Genomic DNA, 20442 nt, shown 5'->3' with positions numbered 1-20442 from the left:
AGGTCATGAGCGGCACTAAAATCAGTAGCTAGCTAGCAAGCACGTCGATTGCGAATCTGAAGGTGGGTTGATGAATGGGAAAGGGACTGAAGTTCCACCGGAAGAAATACAGTCCCGTATGCCCACGAAACAAGAACCAACGTCCATCTTCATCAGATACCTATTTGATAACATGTTCATTCGAAACTTCGATTGACTACATTCATTACATCATGGTGCTCGTAAGACAACTCGCTAAAGGTGCAGACAAGATACCAAAATTACGACCAGCGCGTGGTATCATCTCGGTGATTCATCCCGACAAGTATCACGGCCCTGCCAGCGATTGCGCTCAATACTTCCGTCCCCTTCTCTTGTCATCTCCATAGTATTCGGAATCGTTGCTGTACGATCGATGTCTTGCTGTTCGACTCGGATTGCTCTGGGTGCGCTTCTTGCCATACTCGTGCCCCATCGCTCCACCGAAAAGCGCCCCGCCCAAAGTTCCTAGACCGGGAAAGATGGCGTCGCCTATTAAAGCCCCTCCTCCAGCGCCCAGGAAGGTGTTCACGCCGGAGGACTTCTTTCGTTGTGTTGGTGGTCGATGGTGTTTTCTATGCCGACTTCGGCTTCTGCTTCTTGATCTTGACCGTTCTCTGTACGGAGACGCTGATGGCGCGTGGCCTGGCGTCGAAGAGGGCTTACGTCCACCGTCGCCGTAGACGTGTGGCATGGCTGGAGCGCCATTTGGGAATGGATAGCCAGGCTGCGACTGCTGGTATGGTTGCTGATACGATTGTGGCTGTTGCAACGTACTATACGATCCGCTGCTAAAATCTGATGGTCTATACATGTTGTGTAGCCCTCCTTGCGACGATCTCGGGTCCTTGTTGTCATGTAGATATCCGTTCGCTGGTGGCGGTGCTGGTCGATATATGTCGTCTGGCGCTTGCGGTCGGTGCTGAGGAGGCGGTTGCGAATGCGGTCTTTGCTGGGCAAATACAGAGTATGGTGGAGGCGCATCACTCATGGGATATGGAGGATTCACTCCCAGGTTCTGAGGTGCATTGTGAGGGCCCGATGGTGGTGGAGGATGATGCTGGCCTCCACCATTTGGGTTGAAGTATTCTGCGGCAGCCATGATGGCTGGGTTGAATGGGACACTTCGATATCGGTGGAGTCTGTGAAGCGCGTGCTATTAGTGAGTAGGGGTGAGAGCGGTGGCACGCGAGGGAATGGATAGGAAGAGAAGAACGAGAACGAGCGGAGGCAAAGTGGCAGGTGATGTGTCTGGTACGGTGAAGTTAGTGGTCAGCGCACGCACCGGTGACCTGCTGAAGGCTCCCATCACGGTCAGGTCGTCGCCTGGTCGCATGAGGGCACGCTAGCCCACTTCGACTGTGACGTACATTCATTATTGAAGAGGAACGCGGTCGGTCACGCCTCGGATGTCGATGTCGTGCATGAGAGTGTGGCGAGGCCAAAGTCAAAGTCAGCCGAATCTTCGTATATCGGAACCGCCGACACTGAAAGTGGTATTGGCCATCTCATCTCCAAAGAGCAGTATATCCTGCAAGCATGCCGTCCTCCCCCCCCGCGGTCAAGGCCTCAGGCAACCCGGGGCGCTTGGGCGCTTCAAACCGGTGCACAGCCTGGTCTCGCTTGTCGAGTGTTTCCGACGGCCTCACATGCTGCTCGTGGGCTATCGAATTGCTTGCTTGATAAGCAGCTTCGGCAAAGTAACAACAGGCTTGGCCCTAGGGTGCATCAGTCAGAACTTGTTGTCTGCGGTAGCACCGAAGGATGCAGCACTGCCAAAATCCGGTAATCTCCGTGCTACGATTGCTCATCTTTCGGATCCAAATAACAATTTGCCATGGCAAGAAGTGGTATATGTAAATCATTGCAGACTAGCCATTAGGACGACCTGAGTTGCCTCTTGCTTCCGCACTGCGCCATTCTCGTCTCCATCATGTCTACGCCACAAATCTTGCTCACTGGTGCCACGGGTTACATTGGGGGCAGTATCCTCGCACTCTTGCTCGCTTCCAACGAACCGCTACTGAAGAGCGCGACAATCACTTGCCTGGTGAGGGGAGAGAATCGTGTTGCTGAGCTGAAAGCCGCGTATGGAGACCGGATAAAACCTGAGCTCTACAAAGACCTGGACGACATAGAGCGCACAATAGAAGTTGCGAGCCAGCATGACATCGTCATCAACACCACTCTGGGTTATCATCCTCAAAGCGCTGCGGCTCTAGTGCATGGGCTTGCGAAGCGCAAGGAGGAGACTGGCAAAGAAGTTTACCTCATTCACACATCGGGAACGTCCAATTTGGCTGATCGTCCAGTCACCAAGACATTGGTAGAAGATCGCGTCTTCGACGATGCCAAGGACGATATTTACAGCTATGAGAAGGAGCGAAATGCTGCCGATCCGTACGGACAGAGGACGAGTGAGCTCGGCGTAATTGATGCCGGCATCGCGACAGCCGTCAAAACCCTGGTCGTAAGTTTCGATAATTCACAGCCTAAGCCATCCAGTGTCTTCAACTAGTGAGACCATCTCTTGACATGTCCGGCTTTGCCGAAAAATACTATCGTTCCGTTGCTCTTGTCAATATGTGCTGACGCACGCCTCAGATCATGAGTCCTACGATATATGGCATAGGTACTGGCATGTTCAACACGAAGAGCATTCAAGTACCTATGTATGTGAAAGCTGCCTTGGAACATGGCCAGGCTGCAGTTGTTGGTTCTGGTGAAGGTGTCTGGGACAATGGTTAGTACCCGCTATTTGGACGGTGAATGGTTGTAATTGACTTAGCTGTTCAGTTCACGTCGAGGACTTGGCCGAACTGTATAAGCTGATCACCTTGATGATACTGGAAGGAAACGCTGCACAGATTCCCTTTGGCACCAAAGGTATCATCTTCTCCGGTAATGGTCGGCATTCGTGGTTAGAGCTCGCTCAGGGCGTGGCCGATGCGGCATACGATGCGGGCAGAATCAAGACCAAGGAGGTCAAATCGGTTGATATCGAAGAAGGCGCTCGCTTATTGACTCAATGGTTCGTACCAGGAGGTGATCAGCAGCTTGTTGAATTAGGCTTAAGCAGCAACTCGCGTACCGAGAGCAATGTCGCCCGAAGGTTGGGCTGGCGTCCGTCGCGAGGTAAAGAGGCTTGGGAGCGAGGATTCACTGAGGAAGTCGGACGGGCTGATTGAGAGCCCGGGAAAGTGTCTTCGAAGTACGGCCTTATGACTCTTGGCATGCATCCGGAGTCGGTCAAACATCGACATCGTCACAGAAAATAAGTATGGAAAGGCCAAAGACGAGGCTTGTTCTGCGCTGGCTCGATTTGGAAAGTGCGCAGCGGAAGAGGTGCTGTGTAAGGCCACTGTGAATTTGCTGTCAGCCAGCTCTCGTGACAATGTGTGCGAAATCTCAGGCAGGAGCTTGGAGCCGGTCATAGACCGACGCTTGTGATACACCATATGCACACTCGTGGAATCGATGGTCTCTAGGCTGGGACGGAGCGCCTTCAATGCTGCCAAGGATGGGCATGAAATGAATGAAGTTCGGCAAGGAGTCAAGGACTGGTGATGTCGTCGATCTCGTATTCGGCTCGTTCCGCAGCTGCATGTTCTTCAGCAACACCTCTAGATTTCATCTTGTTACAACAATGTTATCGATTTCATCTCAGATTCTCAGGCTACCTGTATCGCTGAGGTCGCAATGCATCGAAATTTGCTCTCAAGTCCGATGTCTCTCCACATCGACCCGACTTACTGCAGGCCACGAGAATCCCCTGGTATGAATTGTCCAAGCAACTCTTCGGGCATGGCATTAGTTAACGATACTGGCAGGGACTTCCGCGCTCTGGTACGCCGCCAAATCTGGCTGCGCGAATGAAACGAGGTAGGTTGGCGAGTTTGGCTGTTCGAATTTCTAATCTAACCATTCCATACAACAGGTCTGCCGGAGAAGCGCAAAATCTCGAACGTCAAGAACATAATTGCCGTCAGCAGCGCGAAAGGCGGAGTCGGCAAGAGCACCATCTCTGTGAACCTTGCATTAGCCATGGCACAGCAGGGACTGCACACTGGCATCTTGGACACGGACATTTATGGACCGAGCATCCCAACTTTGTTGAACGTAGGTCCGTCAAAACTTGTTGCATTGAATTTCTTCCTTACGAGATGCAGCTGGAAGGGTACGAGCCGGAACTGGACAGGAATAATCGACTGGTACCTTTGACGGCATATGGGCTGAAAGCCATGTCGATGGGCTTCCTTGTGCCTCAAGATAGCCCCGTGGCTTGGAGGGGCCTGATGGTCCAAAAAGCGATGAATCAGCTGCTCTTTGAAGTCTCATGGCCGAATTTGGATGTTCTTGTAATGGATCTCCCACCAGGAACTGGCGACGTTCAACTCACCATCACACAGAGTGTTGAGCTTACGGGTAAGCTGGATGCGAAGAGTCCTTCGAAGGTGACGACAGCTGAAGTAGGCTATAGGCGCTGCCATCGTTTCAACGCCACAGGACCTCGCCCTGCGAGACGCAGTCAGAGGCATAGATTTGTTCAAGAAGGTGAATGTGCCAATCTTTGGCATGATTCAGAACATGAGCTCCTTTGTTTGCACCAATTGTGATCACAAGCATGACATATTTGGACTAGACGGTATGTATTTCCAAGCTTATTTCCTCCGACCTTGCTGACGCAAGCAGGCGCGAAGAAGAAGTGCAATGAGATCGGTATACCATTCTTGGGCGATATTCCGCTTCACCCGGACATATGTGCCAATGCAGATGCGGGCAAGCCGACAATGGTGGCTAATCCGGACACGCCGCAAGCAAAATCGTTTGACGAAATTGCCAAGAAGATCGCATCGAAGTTGGAAAGCTGAGGGACACATGATCCTGGCCAAGTGTGAAACCAACATTGAAACCAGTGAGCAAAGGAAGCGGGCAGTGAAATATCTGCAGCTTGATAGACTGTTTTGTAGCGTGTGTACCTACTGCAGCGATATCATATGTATATCGAGGCAATGCTGTGGGTTTAGTACCATCCGCCTGAGCCGCTGCCACTCATATCCAGCTTCTGGCTCAGCGGCAGGTTGCGACTCGAGCTACCGACATATACAGTCTTGGTGTAGTTCGAGATGACCCAATCCTGGCTCACAGTATCCCAGTTGCTGAGATCTCTTCTGGTGATGTTGGCGACGAACGTCTTGCTGGCGCCAGCCTCAATGGTCAGGCGGTCGAAATTGCGCAAGATGACCTTGGCGTCGTTGGGCCCACCCTATTGTAGTAATGTCAGCAAGGCTTTTCCAGACAAACGACAAGATAGTTCTTCTCACGCACCAGATTGACATAGAGCTGCGGTACTTCATCACCAGCGCATGTTCCATTGTTGGTCACTGTGGCTGATACGACGAAGAGGGTCTCCCAGAGCCCTTCATTACCGCCAGGAGCGCCGCCGGCTGGCACGTATGGCTGTGCACTGCTGTCGTAGGAGCCTTCGGGCCACTTGTAATCAATTCCGTACAGCGGATCGCCGGACGAGTTGGACAGCGAAGTGGAGTTGAGATAAGGATAGATGTAACCGTAGACGCGTGAGAAATTGGTCGGAAAAACGTAGTCAGCACTACTGTTGCTGATCGAGCCGTATGTCGGTGCTGGAGGACTCTTTCCTGTAGTTGGTGTGTATGGGGCTGCAGACAATGACTCGACCTTCAGGTTTGAGAACGAGAACGTAGTGTACGAAAGTCCAAAGCCGAACTCGTAGATCGGTTTGATGTTGTATTTGTCACTGGAACCTGTCAGCAGTGGTAGAACTCTCTCCGCCGCAATCAAATACTTACAAGTGGCGGTAGTCGATGAAGATGCCTTCGTTGAAATCGTCTTGTGGAGCCAGCAGACCGTTGTTGGGTTCGTACAAAACGTCTGTACCATAATCTTCACGGGTCTTGCCCCATGTGAACGGCGTCTTACCACCTGGATTGACCTTGCCATAGAGGATGTCTGTAATCGCATTTCCGCTCTCTTGGCCTGGAATGCCGGCCCAGATGATAGCTGTGACGTTCGGGTTGTTGTACCATGGCTGCACCAGTACAGGTCCGACGGTGTGCATGACGATGATTGTGTTGTTGCATTGACTCGTGACATTCTGAATGAGTGTGTCACCACTGTGCCACACCGTCAAGTTGTTTCTGTCACCTTCGTTGCCATCGACAACAATGTAGCCTTCTCCAGCGTCAGAGTTCACAAAGACAAGCGAAACGCCGTCGACATCGCCAACTCTTCGGGCTAGCGCCGCGATCTGTGAATATGCGTAGTCATCGATCACTGATTCAATAGCGCCTCGATGGCTTCGAACTTCGGCTTTGATAGCCTCAAGGGGCGTGATCAGATACGGGAAATTGGCTGTGCCTGAGCCCCAGCCCTACAAGATGAAGAAAACAGGGTCAGCGAAAGACAAGTACAAGGCATGTGGCTTGACAAGACCAGGAACGTACCATAGCTAGAGTACCATTGTCGCAGCCACGATCGGGGCATCCGTTCGGGCCGTATTGGTTCTCAGCCGCGTCAGAACCAAACACGGCTGTAAGCTTCTCCTTTCCGGTGAGTGGAAGCGCTCCTTCGTTTTTGAGCAGAACAGTGCCCTTGGCAGCGGATTCTCGGATGTCGGCAAAGTGTTCTTTTTGAACGTCGACGTGGTAATTGACCTGCGTGTAGCCCTCCTGAGCATAGGCATGCTCAAAGCCGAACGTGTCTTGCGTCCAAGATGAGAAGTTCGGTGCGTTCTCGACGTCGTTATTTTCACGATCCACAAAATACCACGCAGCGACCTAAGCCGGACATGATTGGGTTAGCGGAGACCAGAACAAGATAGAAAAGAATTATCAGGGCTTCGACTTACGATTCTGACAGCCATGTCATCCAAGCGCCATTGTGGAACGGTGCCATTGAGCACTGCAATGGTCAGATTTGTACCCCAAAAGGATGTGCCGCTGTTGAATGAGACGTCTCCAGGCATCGTCATGTCGAGGCCGGCGAGCGCAGAACTGACGCCTGCATGCTGCGCGCTCCAATCGCTAACAACGAAGCCTTGGAAGCCAAGTTCATTCTTGAGCAGGTAGTTGAGCAGGTACGAGTTCTGGCAAGCATAGCTGTTGTTCACCTGATTGTAAGCGCACATGATCGATCCAGTCCCAGCCTTGACAGCATCTGCAAACGGCCAAAGATAAAGTTCGTGCATAGTGGCATCGTCGATATTGGAGCTGAGAGCAGCAGTCAAGTTTGCCGGCGGGGGGCCCTGCCTGAAATGTTCCTGCTCGTTGGCAATGTAATGCTTGGTGCAGGCGATCACTCCGGCATCTTGTATACCCTTTACGGTCTCGTAGACAGCAATGCCAGTCAATATAGGGTCGGGTGAAAATCCTTCCCAATTTCTGCCACCTTCTGGGGTTCGACCGAGAGGACCGATGGCGGGTCCTAGTTGTACATCTATGCCTTTAAGGCGGTGTTCTGTGCCCATGTCAAATCCACGCTTATAGAAAAGCTTTCGGTCCCATGTTGCTGCGATGGTGACGCCTGCTGGGAATGCAGAGGCGAAGTCCCCAAATCTGAGCTTGTCGTCAGTCCCAACGATGCCAAGCCCTCTGAACAACAGATGGACACGCATACCTGACGCCGAGAGGCGAATCTTGCCTGAGCGAGAGAGTCCGGGTCAGCCATTGTTCGCAATTGGTCTCCAATCCTGCCTCACGGGCTGCTCAGGAAGCATCCCTTCCTGGCAACCTCTTGTTTGTCCTGCACTTACAAGCACAATGCTCGGAAGCCTAGACGGGGTATTGAGCCTTGATTGCCCACGCATTTTTCACCTTCCCAACCCACGCTGATCGCCGAGTCAGCAAGCGTCTCGGTCACGTTGTGCTGTCTGTAAGACTTTGACGACGGACCCCGTTGTGAGGTTGACTTTCTCCAGCAGGGTCAACTGCGAAACGAAGGCTTTGGCTTTGGCATATGCATCGGCCCACTCGCCCAGTCCTTCTCCCCATGGACTAGGATACTTCGGTGGTGACTGCGCGTCTCGCAAGGCGCCGCCTGAGCTATTCGTGACTGGAGGACCGGAGCTTTGGGCATATGCCAATGGCAGCACTGCGACGAGTGCTGATAAAAAGTGCATAGTGACACGCTGGCCGCGCAGCTCACGCGCAAAACGAAGAACAAGTTATCAAAAGTCAAACGAATGGAAATAAGGGGTCTCCGCGGACCTGTGCAGTGTGCAAAGAGAAGCCCTGGTCTTTAAAGAGCGACGACCGACCTACTTACTATATTTTGCCTTAGTATGGTGTCGAGCTCCGCAATACCACTCGTCTGCCGTGGCGTGAGGCACGAAATGACGCACCCCGCACGGACCCAAGAACCGTGTTCCTGAAAATAATGATGGACAAGGAAGGCAAGTTGCACTGCGCTAGTGATTTAGGTTCACCATGTTGTAAGAATCGGCTCTAATAATAATGAAGTTTGAACACCTTATCCTCGCAGTGTATATAAGGTGTTCACAAAGCCTCAGCACTGAGCAGTGAGCAGGTCAGGTACGTAATCAGCCTGTACAGTGGCCCCTGCTTAGCGTATCCTCTAGGCATCTTGGTTAGCAACAAGCTGATACGCGTTGCTTACAGTATATATGCCTGTGTTTATACGCCTGCTGAAGGACAGACCCGTGTTTATAGTGTTTGTAGGCATGTGACCGCAGTGCGTGAGTGGGGACCTGAATCACTACACTACGCATCTTGGAAGACATCGGGCATTGGCAACGGCCCACCCAGATGCTGGGGTGCTAAGCCAATACTGGAGTTAGCCTTGCATAATACTACCAGGGCCGATAGAGCAAAATGCGGAGGCCCGCAGAACACGGTGACACCTTTTCCACCTGTGCGCATTTGCTCCGGACCCACGAGTCCGGGGCATGTTTGCGGCTAAATAGAAGCTGCGAGATGCTTGCTTAACCGCTTTCGCCGATGATCAATAATTAGTAAACGACTTGCATCACCGCCGCGCCAATAATGCTGGTATTGCTACGTCGCCGAGACCTCGTCGAGACATCTCCCAAGAATCAACGGCCGAATCGAAGCAGGCCAGGATTGTTGATGCCGACAACAAGATGGCAGCACAGCAGCATTAGCGAGGTCGTACATATCTCGTTGCCAGGTCTGTTGCGCACTGCTCAGGCGGCCATCATAATGTGGACACCCTCATGAGTCCTGACCTGAGAATCTCGGCAAAACATCCATACATGATTGCAATGCCAATGTCCTTGAATCAACCAGGCAGCCAGTCCATGCAGCGAGGTGTATTTATTAGCGATGAAGATTCGGGGGATCATCTGATGATACCACAATTATTATATCGAGTCCTGTGTGGATCTACCATCGCTTCTTGTCGGACCACAACTTTCGTGCTTCATGCTCGCAAGCTCGGCAGGGCAGACTTTTCTCTCCAAGTTACGCGACGCTGCACGTCTTGCGAAAGCCGGGCAGCGCTCGTGTCCACATGCTCTTCTTCTGGATATGGGTCCAGCTGGAGGAAGTGCAGACCTGCATGATTCCGCTGCAGACCTGCTTGGCAGTGGCGAGCTGTTTGAGTGCTTGATGAGAGGCTCGGTCCTGAGGTACGAGGTACGTGACGATGTGGCGCTTCGGTCGGCCCGAAGGAGAGGGGTCGTCGCCGAGCATTTCTCATGCAGTCGGCCACGGCGAGCGCAAAACGGAGAAGCTGGTCCCGAAGACAAGCAAGAGACGTCATATCATACCATAATCTACTGCACGGAGGTTGCCGAACGACGGGAGGTCTAGACATTTCGTTCAAGACACGAGCCATCTGCACGAGCATGGCTCTTCTTGATCTTCTGCCGCAAGATCCCATTTGTGGCTAAACTGCCTTCCGATAATCCTGCACGCCTGACATGGCTCGAGAATATGGTTCTGCTCTCCAAAAACATAAGGGGACCAGACTTCCGGAAGGTCGCTGTTGTAATCTGGAATATCAAGGTCGTCATGGTCTCTCCGGAACATATTGGAGTCGACAAGCAGTGTCACGATCGCGGCAGTATTATATGAAACTGCAACACCGCCTCTGTTCCCTCTGGAAGTCCCACCTCGGCGCTCGTCGCCAATGGCATCCGTTACCAGGTGGAAGCATATCCCTGCCAACCGATGTCGTTTCCAGAGAGAGGGGTGTGGGAACAGTTGCGTACTCAAATAGTCGCTCGCTGGGCCCATGGATAGAACAGGCGACACTGCCGTTCCTGCAGCTTGAATGATTAACTCCCGGTTCATGGCGAAATGCTCCTTTGTTTCCAGCCTACGCATGAACAGCATGTGATTCCCGATACGGCCCACCATATCGCCTTTCTCAACCACCGCATTTGCATACACAAAGCTTTTTCGCTGGAAGTGAGGCTGACCTGGTAGCGGCGACCGTACAAGTACCCTCAGCACGAAAGCTTCAACCTCAGATACGGGCTTTTGAAGCTCAGCCATCGGAGTGATAGCATCGTTACAAATCGCCGCGATTGTTTGAGCGCTCGTCACTTCCAACAATCCTGTGGTCGTGAAAATTGCTTGGGCTGTATGGCAGTTGACAAGATCCTTCTCCTGGTAGCTTGAGTACAGCTTTTCGGCAGGTAGCATTTTCGACATCTGGGCAATAAATAATTGATACTGATACGTAGGTATTTGTTGTCCATCACCAGCAGGTGTCCATGTCACTCGATCGCCGGACCAATAAGGATAGGTGGAGAGCAGGACCGAAAGGAGTGATTGCTGATAGTCGATGGTGATGCGTTCTCGAATCGATGGCTTGGTGAGTGATAGTAATGCATATACTCGATCCTTTTCATCTTGGCATTCGGCGTCCTTGAACCTATTGACCAACTCAGAGAGATCATCGGGACCGCGGCGCAGGGCTCGCAAATTCAGTAAGGATGTCATGAATCCAGGATTTGGCTGCTCGACATCTGAGCTGCCAGTCCCACGTCTGGAACGTGGAAAGCGAGATCTGTCTAGCTTGAGCATAGCAGCGAAGCGAATATCCTTCCAATGTGCCACGCCTTGGCCGTAGAAGAACCAGATGTCTCGAGGCAGAATGACTTCTTGTTTGATCCACAGCCTGGTCCAGTACTTGCTCGATGCTATATGTCGAAAGTCAGATCGATTCTCGCGAGCTATCTGGACCCACGCCTGGTCTCGCTGACGACATCTTCTGATCACCTCGATACACTCCATATCATTGTCTTCTGGGTAGACCGGCTCGCCGAGCCAAGCATACACTGCGTCGGCCGCTTGGTAGATCTCTCCCATGATCGATACCTGAGCACTAAGCTCGGCCGAGGGTGTCTGTTGAATACAGATGTAGTCGGCCCACAGCCTGATCGTGTCCTTCGGTCGCGGACAGAAACGCAGCCTTAGTGTGTAAAGGAATCTCCAAAGATTCATCCTAATGAATACTATCTGCTGATCCAGCATCAATGGTGCGATGGGCTCCGAAGGACCCCATACGTATGAAAGTGCGTAGAACGGACTGGCATCCTGTAGAGCTACTGTTTCTAGTGAGCATGTAAGTATGTTGTCTGTCGTGCATGCAGGCGTCGGCTCGTGGACTCCATGGAGTTTCAGGATCCGGATTTCGTTCCTCGACCGATCAAGAAGTCTGTAACCTTTGTATTTGTCCATATTGAATTAAGCAATGCATTGCAAGCGGGCAACAGCATGGTTGATAGCAATACAAAAGGACGCCCTCTTGCCGCCCGCCTCGCTACTGGGATCAGTTTCAAGCTGTGCACGAGCGGCGTACATGGGCGGCTAGATACCTTGTAGAATATTGCAGCCACGAAGACCAATGAGTTTTTCGGAGGGGGCGGCACAGCTGCAGCCTCCTCAGTAAGGCTGGATTCCCAAAGGTGAGATCCTTTCGCAACTCAGAGCGTCAGGCGCCATTGAGACATACATGTATTCTTGATTTTGGGCGTCGAACGCTCTCCAAGATGATACCCATATTGACACCCCCGGGGAGCTTGGTGCGAGGTCACAGCGATGCAGAAACAGCTGAGCGCATCCATGGGCATGGGCATGCAGCTTTGTGCACGGGGTGTAGGAGGCCTTGCTTGATGGACCATGGTGTGAGCAGGGTCCGCCCTCGCGCGTACGTGATTGACGTTGACGTTGCCTAGCGAGCGAGCTGACTGGCCTCGCTGATGCGCTTTTCCAAGTGCTCGTGTAGCGGCCATCGTGGAGGTGGTTTTCGAAGACCGCAAAGCAAAGCACGCCGGCGACATCCATGCCGAGGACAACGACGACTGAGTTCGGCGTCGGCCCGACTAGTTCTGTCTGCCATGTGGGTATGTGCGCTGCCATTGCCATTAACCTTACACTTCGCATAAGCAGCATCCAAACATGACCTGACGTTTGATGACATATAGCCACCACCCTCGGACGCCAATGCTCCTCGTCGCTCCCGATTTGGATCACCGCAACGACGCCCAGCCGACGGTGAGCTGGATGACAGTCCATCACGATGGTCGACCCACGCGGTCTTTCGAGAACGCGAACGACAGCTTTCACCCAGATCGACGTATCACCAGTTTGACAACTCTCCTTCCATCAACGCTCTCGATGCCCTACGCGGAAACTCGTCCCAGCCCCGCCTGGCTGCAAACGCATCTGTGAAGAGGCGAGATCAGACAGGAGGAGGGTATACCGATCCCGCTGGACTCACAGTTCTCCATGAGCCAGATGGCGTGCCTCTGGCGGACTTGGTCTTTGTACATGGCGTTGGCGGTGGCAGCCTGCGCACTTGGACCAATGAGCATGATCAAGCTGATTCGTTTTGGCCGATGAACTGGCTTTCCAGTGAGACAGTGATTGCATCAGCAAGAATCTCAACCTACGGCTTTGGTCCACCCGCATCCACGTCTCCGGGAGATCCTGATCGCCTTCTTGATATCTCGGACCTGGCCAAAGACCTCCTGGCGAAACTGCGATTTGGCCAGGGTCGTGAGGGTCGGTCGCTGAACGTCGGTTGTATACCTCTAATTTTTGTCTCGCACTCATTGGGCGGCCTGATTGCGAAAAAGGCTTACCTACTCGCTATATCCGACTCTAATGCGACCTATGGGCAGATTGCTCAAGCGACATCTGCTTTTGTTTTCTTCTCCACTCCCCATCGAGGACTTCATCAAAGCTCGGTCCTGAATGATGTACTCATGGCATGCGTTGCAGAATGGCGCTTGACCCATGGCGCCGAGCTGCTCAGACGCCACCTGCCTAAGATGCAGAATATAAACGACAAATTCAGAGACCTACTGGCGCCTTTGCATGTCTACTCATTCTATGAGCGACCTCTGGGCCAATCTCCGCTATGCTCTGGCTCTTTTGTGCTGCCACATCATGTGGCTACCCTGGACCATCCAAATGAAATACAAATCCCTCTAGATGCTGAACACACTTCTATCACCAAGTACACGTCGAGGACCGATCCAAATTATTCGAGCGTTCGTGGAGCCCTTCGACTTCTTGTTGAGAAGTTCAAGTCGAGGAGAAGGTCAGATTTTCCTGATGACACTGCAAATCAGACTGAGGAGGTTAGCCGCCTCCTTCACGGTTGCGATGCTCCCCAGGACGACTTATCGGAGTTCTCTGAAAAACGCATCGCCGGATCGTGCGAGTGGGTTCTCCGTCATCCCACCATGGATCTCTTCTTAACCGACGATGCTGCCCAGCCGCAGGTTCTATGGTGCTTTGGCGGCCCCGGCAGCGGCAAGTCTGTTACTGCAACATATATTATCGAGAGTCTGATCGAGGACTCGAAAGCGTGCGCTTACTACTATTTTCGCTCCGGCTATCAGGTGAAGAACAGCCTAAGCCAATTTTTGACTTCGACTGCCCTACAGTTGTCTCGGTGCATACCCGAGTATCGACGCAAGCTCTCTACGCTCGCAGGAGACTCCTTCGACATTAACAAAGCTGGCCATAAATTACTTTGGAAAAAGCTTTACTCATCTACCCTACTACAATGCAACACGAGACAGCCGTTCTACATCGTTCTTGATGGGCTAGATGAGCTGAATCAGACTAGAGAGCTTTTGCAGAGACTCTTTGTCGAAATGGAGAACGCCTCCGTACCTTTGCGCTTGCTACTAGTTAGTCGCCCTACCCTGGAGATTGAGACATCGGTGGAGCGACTGTCAAAGCGAATGGACGTACAGCGCCTGCCTCTAGATAACAACGCAGAGGACCTGGAAATGTATGTTCGCGAGGAAATGGAGTTCATGCCAGGAACCGATAGCTTCAAGGAGATGACGGTTAACGAGATTCTCGTTAAAGCTGATCGCAACTTCCTATGGGCACACCTCGTTGTCCAGGAAATCGTCGAATGTCAGACTGAGGTCCAAGTCGAACAAGCGCTACAGCAGGTCCCCAGGGACCTCGCTCCATTATATCGACGAATGGACGATCGACTAGCAGACGTATTCCGTTCGCGCCCTCAAGACACCATGATGGGCCGTACTATCATCATGTGGGCAGCCTGTGCCCGGCGGCCTTTAAATCTCGATGAACTCGAAAATGCACTAGAGCACGATTTCCCGAGGATCATGGACATGCGCCAGACAATACAGAGACTATGCGGCGAATTCGTTACAGTAGACAAGAGAGGCTACGTCTCCATAATGCATTCGTCCGCCAGAGACTTCCTTATGTCGAATACGGATCTCAATTATCATGTCAGCCTTCGCAGAGCGCATCATGCTCTTTTTACCAGGTGCATTGGAGTGCTTACCTCTGGCCGCCGGGACCACCATACCTTGAAAGACGCTGCCCGCGCATTTCTTCTGTATGCTGCATCATCTTGGCCATTCCACCTTACCCAGAGCTCTGATTTCGAGGATCACAGCTCACTGACTTCAGTATTGGCATTGCTTCGGAGCCGGGCTGTACTGGATTGGATGTTCATGCTGGCGTATGCAGGGCAGCTGCGAGCAATCGTGCAAGCGTCGAAGGCGCTAGGCGATCTTCTGAAGATACTGGACAAGGCTGACGCAGAACGTAGTCCATTGATGCATCGGCTTGCCGACAAGGAAGTTCTCTTGCAATGGGTACAGGACTTGATTCGTGTTGTTGGCAAATTTGGACCGCAAATCACACGCACCCCGAAAACTGTCTATAGGCTTTTGCCTGCGTTCTGTCCCAGAGAATCAGTACTCTACAGGCAGTTCAGCCCAGGACACCATACTTCGATGGCCAGGGAAGAGTCGCCGCTCGAGATACGAGGCAGGCTCAACCCCATGTGGGATGACTGCTTTGCCAAATTCGCCGTTACAGGCGACTCCACTCCAAGCTCTATTTTGAGTCTTGATCGATACTTCGCTATCTTGACGAAAGGGAACGGCACAGTCCACCTGCATTACTCAAATACTTGCGAGATTGCTCGCCGCTTACCACATGGCGACCATGTATTAACCTTCTGTGCCGACAGCCCAGTCTCAAGGATCGCGACCTATGGTTTCAAGAAAACTATGGTTTGGGATATCGAGAGTGGGAGACTCCTGTACAGCATCGAAAACCCAAGCCACACTAAGGCATTGGCAATTAGCTTTCAGCGCAGCGACCGCGGAGATGATTTGTTGTTGACTTTCTCGGACGACAGAATAATACGCGCTTGTTCGTTGGAAGCTATTCGCTTTGAGTGGGACTACTTTGGTCGAAGCCTTGACAATGATTCAACGCATCCACATCAGGTAAATGCGCCGCATAACGCTCAATTCAGTCCAGATGGTCTATACATAGCCATATCCTATCGTGGCGCAAATCCAGCTGTCTGGTATCTAGGAGCGAACGAGCCGCATTTTGTCGCGCACTTTGACCACCGCAGCCGCAGCAGTCGCAGGAGTGCTGCGCATCTGCAACAACATACCAGAATCCTCTATGTCCAGAGTTTCGCTTGGAATCCTTTGACAGGTCATTTGCTCGGCACATTTTATGGAGGCATGGTTTTCAAATGGCATCCTCAGGATGACACTTTCGCGACCTTTGACTCCCGAGGCGAAATCATCAAGTGCTCTGCTGACGGCAAGTTGTTCGTGACGGGAAGCAACGAAGGTATCTTACGGATCTGGGACTTTGAACATTTTACACCTATTACACAGCTTCGCTATCCTTTACGGATCCAGGATCTAGACATTGGTCGAAACCAGGCGAGATTATATGACCTTCGCGAACATTATTGTAATATATGGGAGCCAAGCAGCCTCCTCAGGGCTCTAGAAGGTGATGACATCGCGAGTGACACGCACAGCAGCCGTGAAAGCGAACAGCAGTCGTTGGCGGCGGAGTCAGTGCGAGAGCAAGAAGAATTCGAGCCAGTCACAGCCTTCTCCGCCATGAAGCTTGATCAAATCTATGCTATTGGAGATGATGCCGGCAAGATCACGATCTCAGATTTCGACGGACACAGTATAGTGGAACTTACGGACGGCATCATGAGCATCGAGCAGCTGGCATGGTGTGATAACGCTTGCTTGCTGGCAAGCGTTGATCTTGGTCGCGGGATCACGATCCGAACCTTCGATAATCTTCGCGACCAGTCTTGCCCGGTCAAAAGTGTGAGCACCTTGAAGAGCATCTCGGAGGTCGAAGAAATTGAGCAGACTCTTATTCAAGCCGATGGCAACGCTTTGATGGTAGTTACGCCGTCAGCGGTGAAGTTGCACCCGCTCCAAGCCAATGTTCCGCAAGTGGTGCTACCTATTGCGCGGCCAGGCAAATGGATTATGCATCCCCAGGATGCGAGTCTGGCACTGGGGTTTAGTGCCCATCAGGTCACGGTCCTGCCTTGGCTCGATCCAGCGAACTCTACCTCGGTGGAGTACGAGACTTTTGACCCAACTGGATCCCATTCTGACCGAGGCAGTCTGAGATTGCCTAATCCCCGGCGACCCTCGCAAGCACATCCAACTAGCCCTTCAGAGATCGATGAAACGGTACACGATGTCTACATCTCGCCAAACTCTTCGCTGGTAATGATCGAGATCTATGGTGCGACAAGACAGACCAGGCGGCGCTCGGCTTGTCTACTGGCTGAAATGAAGCACCTCAGTTCTGACGGGCTTGGCCAATCCCTGGTCGTCCAGTCAATACCGTCGATTCTGATGGACGCCCTTTACGTGTCACTTGGCTTCGTGGACGCGGATGCACTTAGCGTCCCAGGACGAAGGGGCACGTTCGCTGAGCACCGTAGATCTGTATCACGACGACATCACGATCTTAGCACCTTTGTCTTTGTAGATCGGGACTTCTGGGTCTGCTCTGCCGACATCGGGTCCGCCAACATTCAAAACTCGGAGCTTGAGATTCATAAGCACTTTTTCCTGCCAAGAGACTGGCAGAATTCTGAATGGATGGAGATGGCGACCGTGACGCCCGATGGAAATGTCTTGTGTCCCCGGAACGGAGCTATTGCCGTGGTTTGTAACGGGCTTGCTGAGGACTTCAGCGTCTAACCCGTGGAAGCAGCGGCACGAAGTAGCGACTATGCTTTTTGACTTCTTGAGAGCTGAGAGGAATTCATCCAACCAGCTAAATTCATCCGACCAGCTACAATGTCAAATCCTGTGAAGGCGCAGGTACAGCGATTGATACACAGCTTTGATGCTATGCTTTCATGACGATGCGTCAAGCGCGCACTACCGAGCTCGACGAACGTGGCCTTCAGCATGCAAATGTTCATCAATGAAGCCACTTCGTCCTCCGATTGCTTTTCCGATTGGTATAATACCACTTCGCAAAGCTGTAAATGACGATGAACACGCCAGAGATTGCCGCCAAACCCTTACTTCCTCCTCCATACTCCGCCCGATCATCCCTACGATAAGTGTTACTACTAATGATCACCTGCAACTGCACCGACATCTTATACAGCACCGCAAAAACAGTTCTCGCCCTCAAGACCCTATTATACCAAGCCACTTGGCCAGCTACGTGCTATTACTGCTCCAGACCACAGCTGCGACTGCTAGGTCGAGCAGACGCAACCGTGGTTGATGCACATTCTTGCTTTCCTAACTCTGTTAATGTGCATGATTGTTCAGTAGCCAAGCCCAGGCCGAATCATCTCTCAATTATGGTATCGCTCTACGCCCAAGAATATTTCACTTTATATACGGTGGGTCTATCTCCGCTGCTCCTGTTCTGGCCGAAGAAAAGAGATTTCTACGTGAAGGTGTGAGGCCATAAGTCCTTGTGAACAGCGACTTCTGTCACTTCGATTCAGAAAACCCAATCTATGCTCGATTTCAGGGACGAGTGGGATTTTATAAATGGCGGTCGGGACAATTTTAAATGGCGGTTTCACACCCAGGGAAGTCTTGGCATATTTGTTAGTAATTAGTTAGTAATTCAAGCAACCCATTCCTACAGACACGAACTTAATACTACTATTATTCCTAGCGTCGTATTTATAGAAGCCGCTAAGGTCGCTAAAGGTACTACGCCTAGTAGTACTACTATCGTATACGAAGAAGCGCTTCTTAACTATCCGGACGACTTCTTAGACTAGCAATTAACTCAATTAAGTAATGCCGCTGCTAGTAATGCCTCTAATAAAGGCGCTAAAGGCGCTAAAGTCGCTACTAGCGACGTAGATAGTAGGGGCGCTATTAAGACGACTAATCTAGCAGAAGACGAGTATTTCGAAGGCCTCGATCTAGCACTGCGCGGTCTAGCGAGTATCGAGTTTAAGCCGATCGCTAATCCGGAAAAACAGATATATTCTTCGTACGCCGCCTATTATAACGCCTTAATAGACTTTAGCGAGAAGGAGGGCTTTGTAATCGCTCGCGATAGAGGTGTCCGGCGCAATGCTAGCGGTCTCGAAGTCGTTATACTATTAAAGTGTTAGCGAGGCTTCCGGAAGAGTCGATTAAAGAAGAAAGAGTTAGAAGATAACGTTAAAGGTACGAAGAAGGTTAGAGGTACTTACCTTAACGACTGCCCCTTCTCGCTAAGGTTAAAGGCCGTAGATAAGTCTAAAGCGGACGGTAAGTAGATATTCTCGTTTAGCAACGACCCTTAGTATAACTACGGCGGTGTTTATACTAGCGAACTCGCTTTCTACCGGTATAGATATAGAGGCAATAAGGTAAGCGATTTCCTTGCTAATTGTCGCCGTTATGCGGTCTCGCTAAGACAGACTCTCGTACTAGCATTTAAACACTTTATTCCGAAGGGCAGTAATATAGCAACAACTAGACCTATTATACGCGATATTTATAACGAATAGGCGAAGATTAGGGCTAAGAACCTCTAAGGCAAGACTCTAATTAAGAAGGTGTTAGAAATACTATAACAAGACGGTTACTAGCACGATATTCAGACCGACAGTAAGGACAGGTTAATAGCACTGTTCTAGATTAACCTAGAGATAGCAGCAATCTATAAGGAGTTAGGTTACGCCCTTGTTATTAACTGCACTTATAAGACTAACTAATACAAGCTTCTACTGCTATGTATTCTATTCATCTTATCTATAGGCCTTATACTGCCTCTTGCCTATTATTTAATAGTTAGAGAGCGAGAAGATTACTATCGCTTCGTATATAGTGCCCTCGACCGTGCCTCCGAAGACCTATAACTCGACGATCTATTAGTTATCTTCTACGACTGAGACCGCGCGGAAATGAACGCTCTCGAAGCTATATACCCTTATACGCCGACAATGCTATATATATAGTATATAAATACTAATATTAAGGCGTACGTAATAGCTAAACTTAGTAGGAAGTATATTAATAGGCGGTACAAACCTAACGACTAAGCGGAAGAGTTTCTAGCACTCTATCGTCGCTATATTAACTTAGCAACTAAGAAGGACTTCGACGATAATTAGTAAGAGCTAAAGAGTGAGAATAACACTTCTTAATAGCAGGAGATAGTTACGTACCTCGAAGAACAATAGTAGCCTTACAAGTATAAGTGTGTTAAGGCTTAGGTTAATAAACACCTCTATTACGGCTTCTTAACAACCTCTCCTATAGAGTCTAGACACGCTAGTTTAAAGGGTTGGATATTAAGCGCTCGTAACGACGTCTATACGCTTCTTTAGAAGATGTTTATCTACTTTGACTATTACATTAGACGATATAATTATGCGAAGGCAAAGGCACTAAATACGACCTCTATAGCGTACGTAGATAGGCCTATTCTTTAAGCCCTTAAGAACAACATTACGGACCGTAGATTGCGCTAATTTATCGAGCAGAAGTTACGTATTAAGAGCGAGATTAAATAGCAGAAGAATAACCCTAACTTTGTTAGGTTAGTATATTCTTATACCTATAGAAGGACAATAGGGTCTCCTTATAAGTACGAGATTAAGGCCTTTCTTAATAGACGAGTACTT

General features: G+C 50.9%; 6 protein-coding genes across 6 annotated transcripts; 3 read left to right on the top strand and 3 right to left on the bottom strand.

Annotated features, from left to right (window-relative positions):
* Positions 1-160: 160 nt before the first annotated feature.
* Positions 161-1362, bottom strand: MYCFIDRAFT_210046 (uncharacterized protein). Its single transcript, XM_007923791.1, has 2 exons — positions 1304-1362; positions 161-1160 (listed from the first exon to the last, which is right to left on the bottom strand). The coding sequence occupies exon 2, from the start codon at positions 1118-1120 to the stop codon at positions 332-334; it is 789 nt and encodes a 262-aa protein (XP_007921982.1). The 5' UTR covers positions 1121-1160; positions 1304-1362; the 3' UTR covers positions 161-331.
* Positions 1363-1951: 589 nt separating this feature from the next.
* Positions 1952-3678, top strand: MYCFIDRAFT_55728 (uncharacterized protein; the record flags this gene model as incomplete). Its single annotated transcript, XM_007921988.1, has 3 exons — positions 1952-2488; positions 2623-2761; positions 2815-3678. 3 exons carry the CDS (start codon positions 1952-1954, stop codon positions 3204-3206), a joined length of 1068 nt encoding a protein of 355 aa, XP_007920179.1. The 3' UTR covers positions 3207-3678.
* Positions 3665-4889, top strand: MYCFIDRAFT_26808 (uncharacterized protein; the record flags this gene model as incomplete). Its single annotated transcript, XM_007921589.1, is given in 6 exon segments — positions 3665-3793; positions 3849-3900; positions 3956-4141; positions 4195-4443; positions 4499-4667; positions 4679-4889. The coding sequence occupies 6 exon segments, from the start codon at positions 3665-3667 to the stop codon at positions 4887-4889; spliced, it is 996 nt and encodes a 331-aa protein (XP_007919780.1).
* Positions 4890-4951: 62 nt separating this feature from the next.
* On the bottom strand, positions 4952-8266 carry MYCFIDRAFT_55724 (glycoside hydrolase family 3 protein). The gene is made up of 8 exons (XM_007921987.1): positions 7947-8266; positions 7808-7882; positions 7672-7695; positions 6905-7610; positions 6501-6833; positions 5847-6427; positions 5347-5794; positions 4952-5284 (listed from the first exon to the last, which is right to left on the bottom strand). Exons 1-8 carry the CDS (start codon positions 8171-8173, stop codon positions 5042-5044), a joined length of 2637 nt encoding a protein of 878 aa, XP_007920178.1. The 5' UTR covers positions 8174-8266; the 3' UTR covers positions 4952-5041.
* A 413-nt stretch (positions 8267-8679) lies between these two features.
* Positions 8680-11673, bottom strand: MYCFIDRAFT_210044 (uncharacterized protein). Its single transcript, XM_007923790.1, has one exon. It carries the CDS (start codon positions 11514-11516, stop codon positions 9855-9857), a length of 1662 nt encoding a protein of 553 aa, XP_007921981.1. The 5' UTR covers positions 11517-11673; the 3' UTR covers positions 8680-9854.
* An 815-nt stretch (positions 11674-12488) lies between these two features.
* MYCFIDRAFT_170768 (uncharacterized protein) lies at positions 12489-18473 on the top strand (the record flags this gene model as incomplete). Its single annotated transcript, XM_007923789.1, has 9 exons — positions 12489-12580; positions 12616-17506; positions 17539-17567; positions 17597-17646; positions 17689-18078; positions 18134-18266; positions 18293-18347; positions 18403-18420; positions 18462-18473. 9 exons carry the CDS (start codon positions 12489-12491, stop codon positions 18471-18473), a joined length of 5670 nt encoding a protein of 1889 aa, XP_007921980.1.
* Positions 18474-20442: the final 1969 nt, after the last annotated feature.

This window comes from Pseudocercospora fijiensis (genome assembly GCF_000340215.1).
Source record: "Pseudocercospora fijiensis CIRAD86 unplaced genomic scaffold MYCFIscaffold_1, whole genome shotgun sequence".
NCBI classification, from domain to species: Eukaryota; Fungi; Ascomycota; class Dothideomycetes; order Mycosphaerellales; family Mycosphaerellaceae; genus Pseudocercospora; species Pseudocercospora fijiensis.
This window is presented reverse-complemented; position numbering and strand designations above follow the sequence as displayed.

Excerpts from the sequence above, each read along its gene's own strand:
- MYCFIDRAFT_210044 (XM_007923790.1), bottom strand. The coding sequence starts at position 11,516 with ATGCTGGATCAGCAGATAGTATTCATTAGGATGAATCTTTGGAGATTC.
- MYCFIDRAFT_210046 (XM_007923791.1), bottom strand. The coding sequence starts at position 1,120 with ATGGCTGCCGCAGAATACTTCAACCCAAATGGTGGAGGCCAGCATCAT.
- MYCFIDRAFT_55724 (XM_007921987.1), bottom strand. The coding sequence starts at position 8,173 with ATGCACTTTTTATCAGCACTCGTCGCAGTGCTGCCATTGGCATATGCC. Across the intron at positions 7,883-7,946 it reads AAAGTCAACCTCACAACGGG|CGTGGGTTGGGAAGGTGAAA; the intron begins GTCCGTCGTCAA and ends CTCGGCGATCAG. Across the intron at positions 6,428-6,500 it reads ACAATGGTACTCTAGCTATG|GGCTGGGGCTCAGGCACAGC; the intron begins GTACGTTCCTGG and ends TTCATCTTGTAG.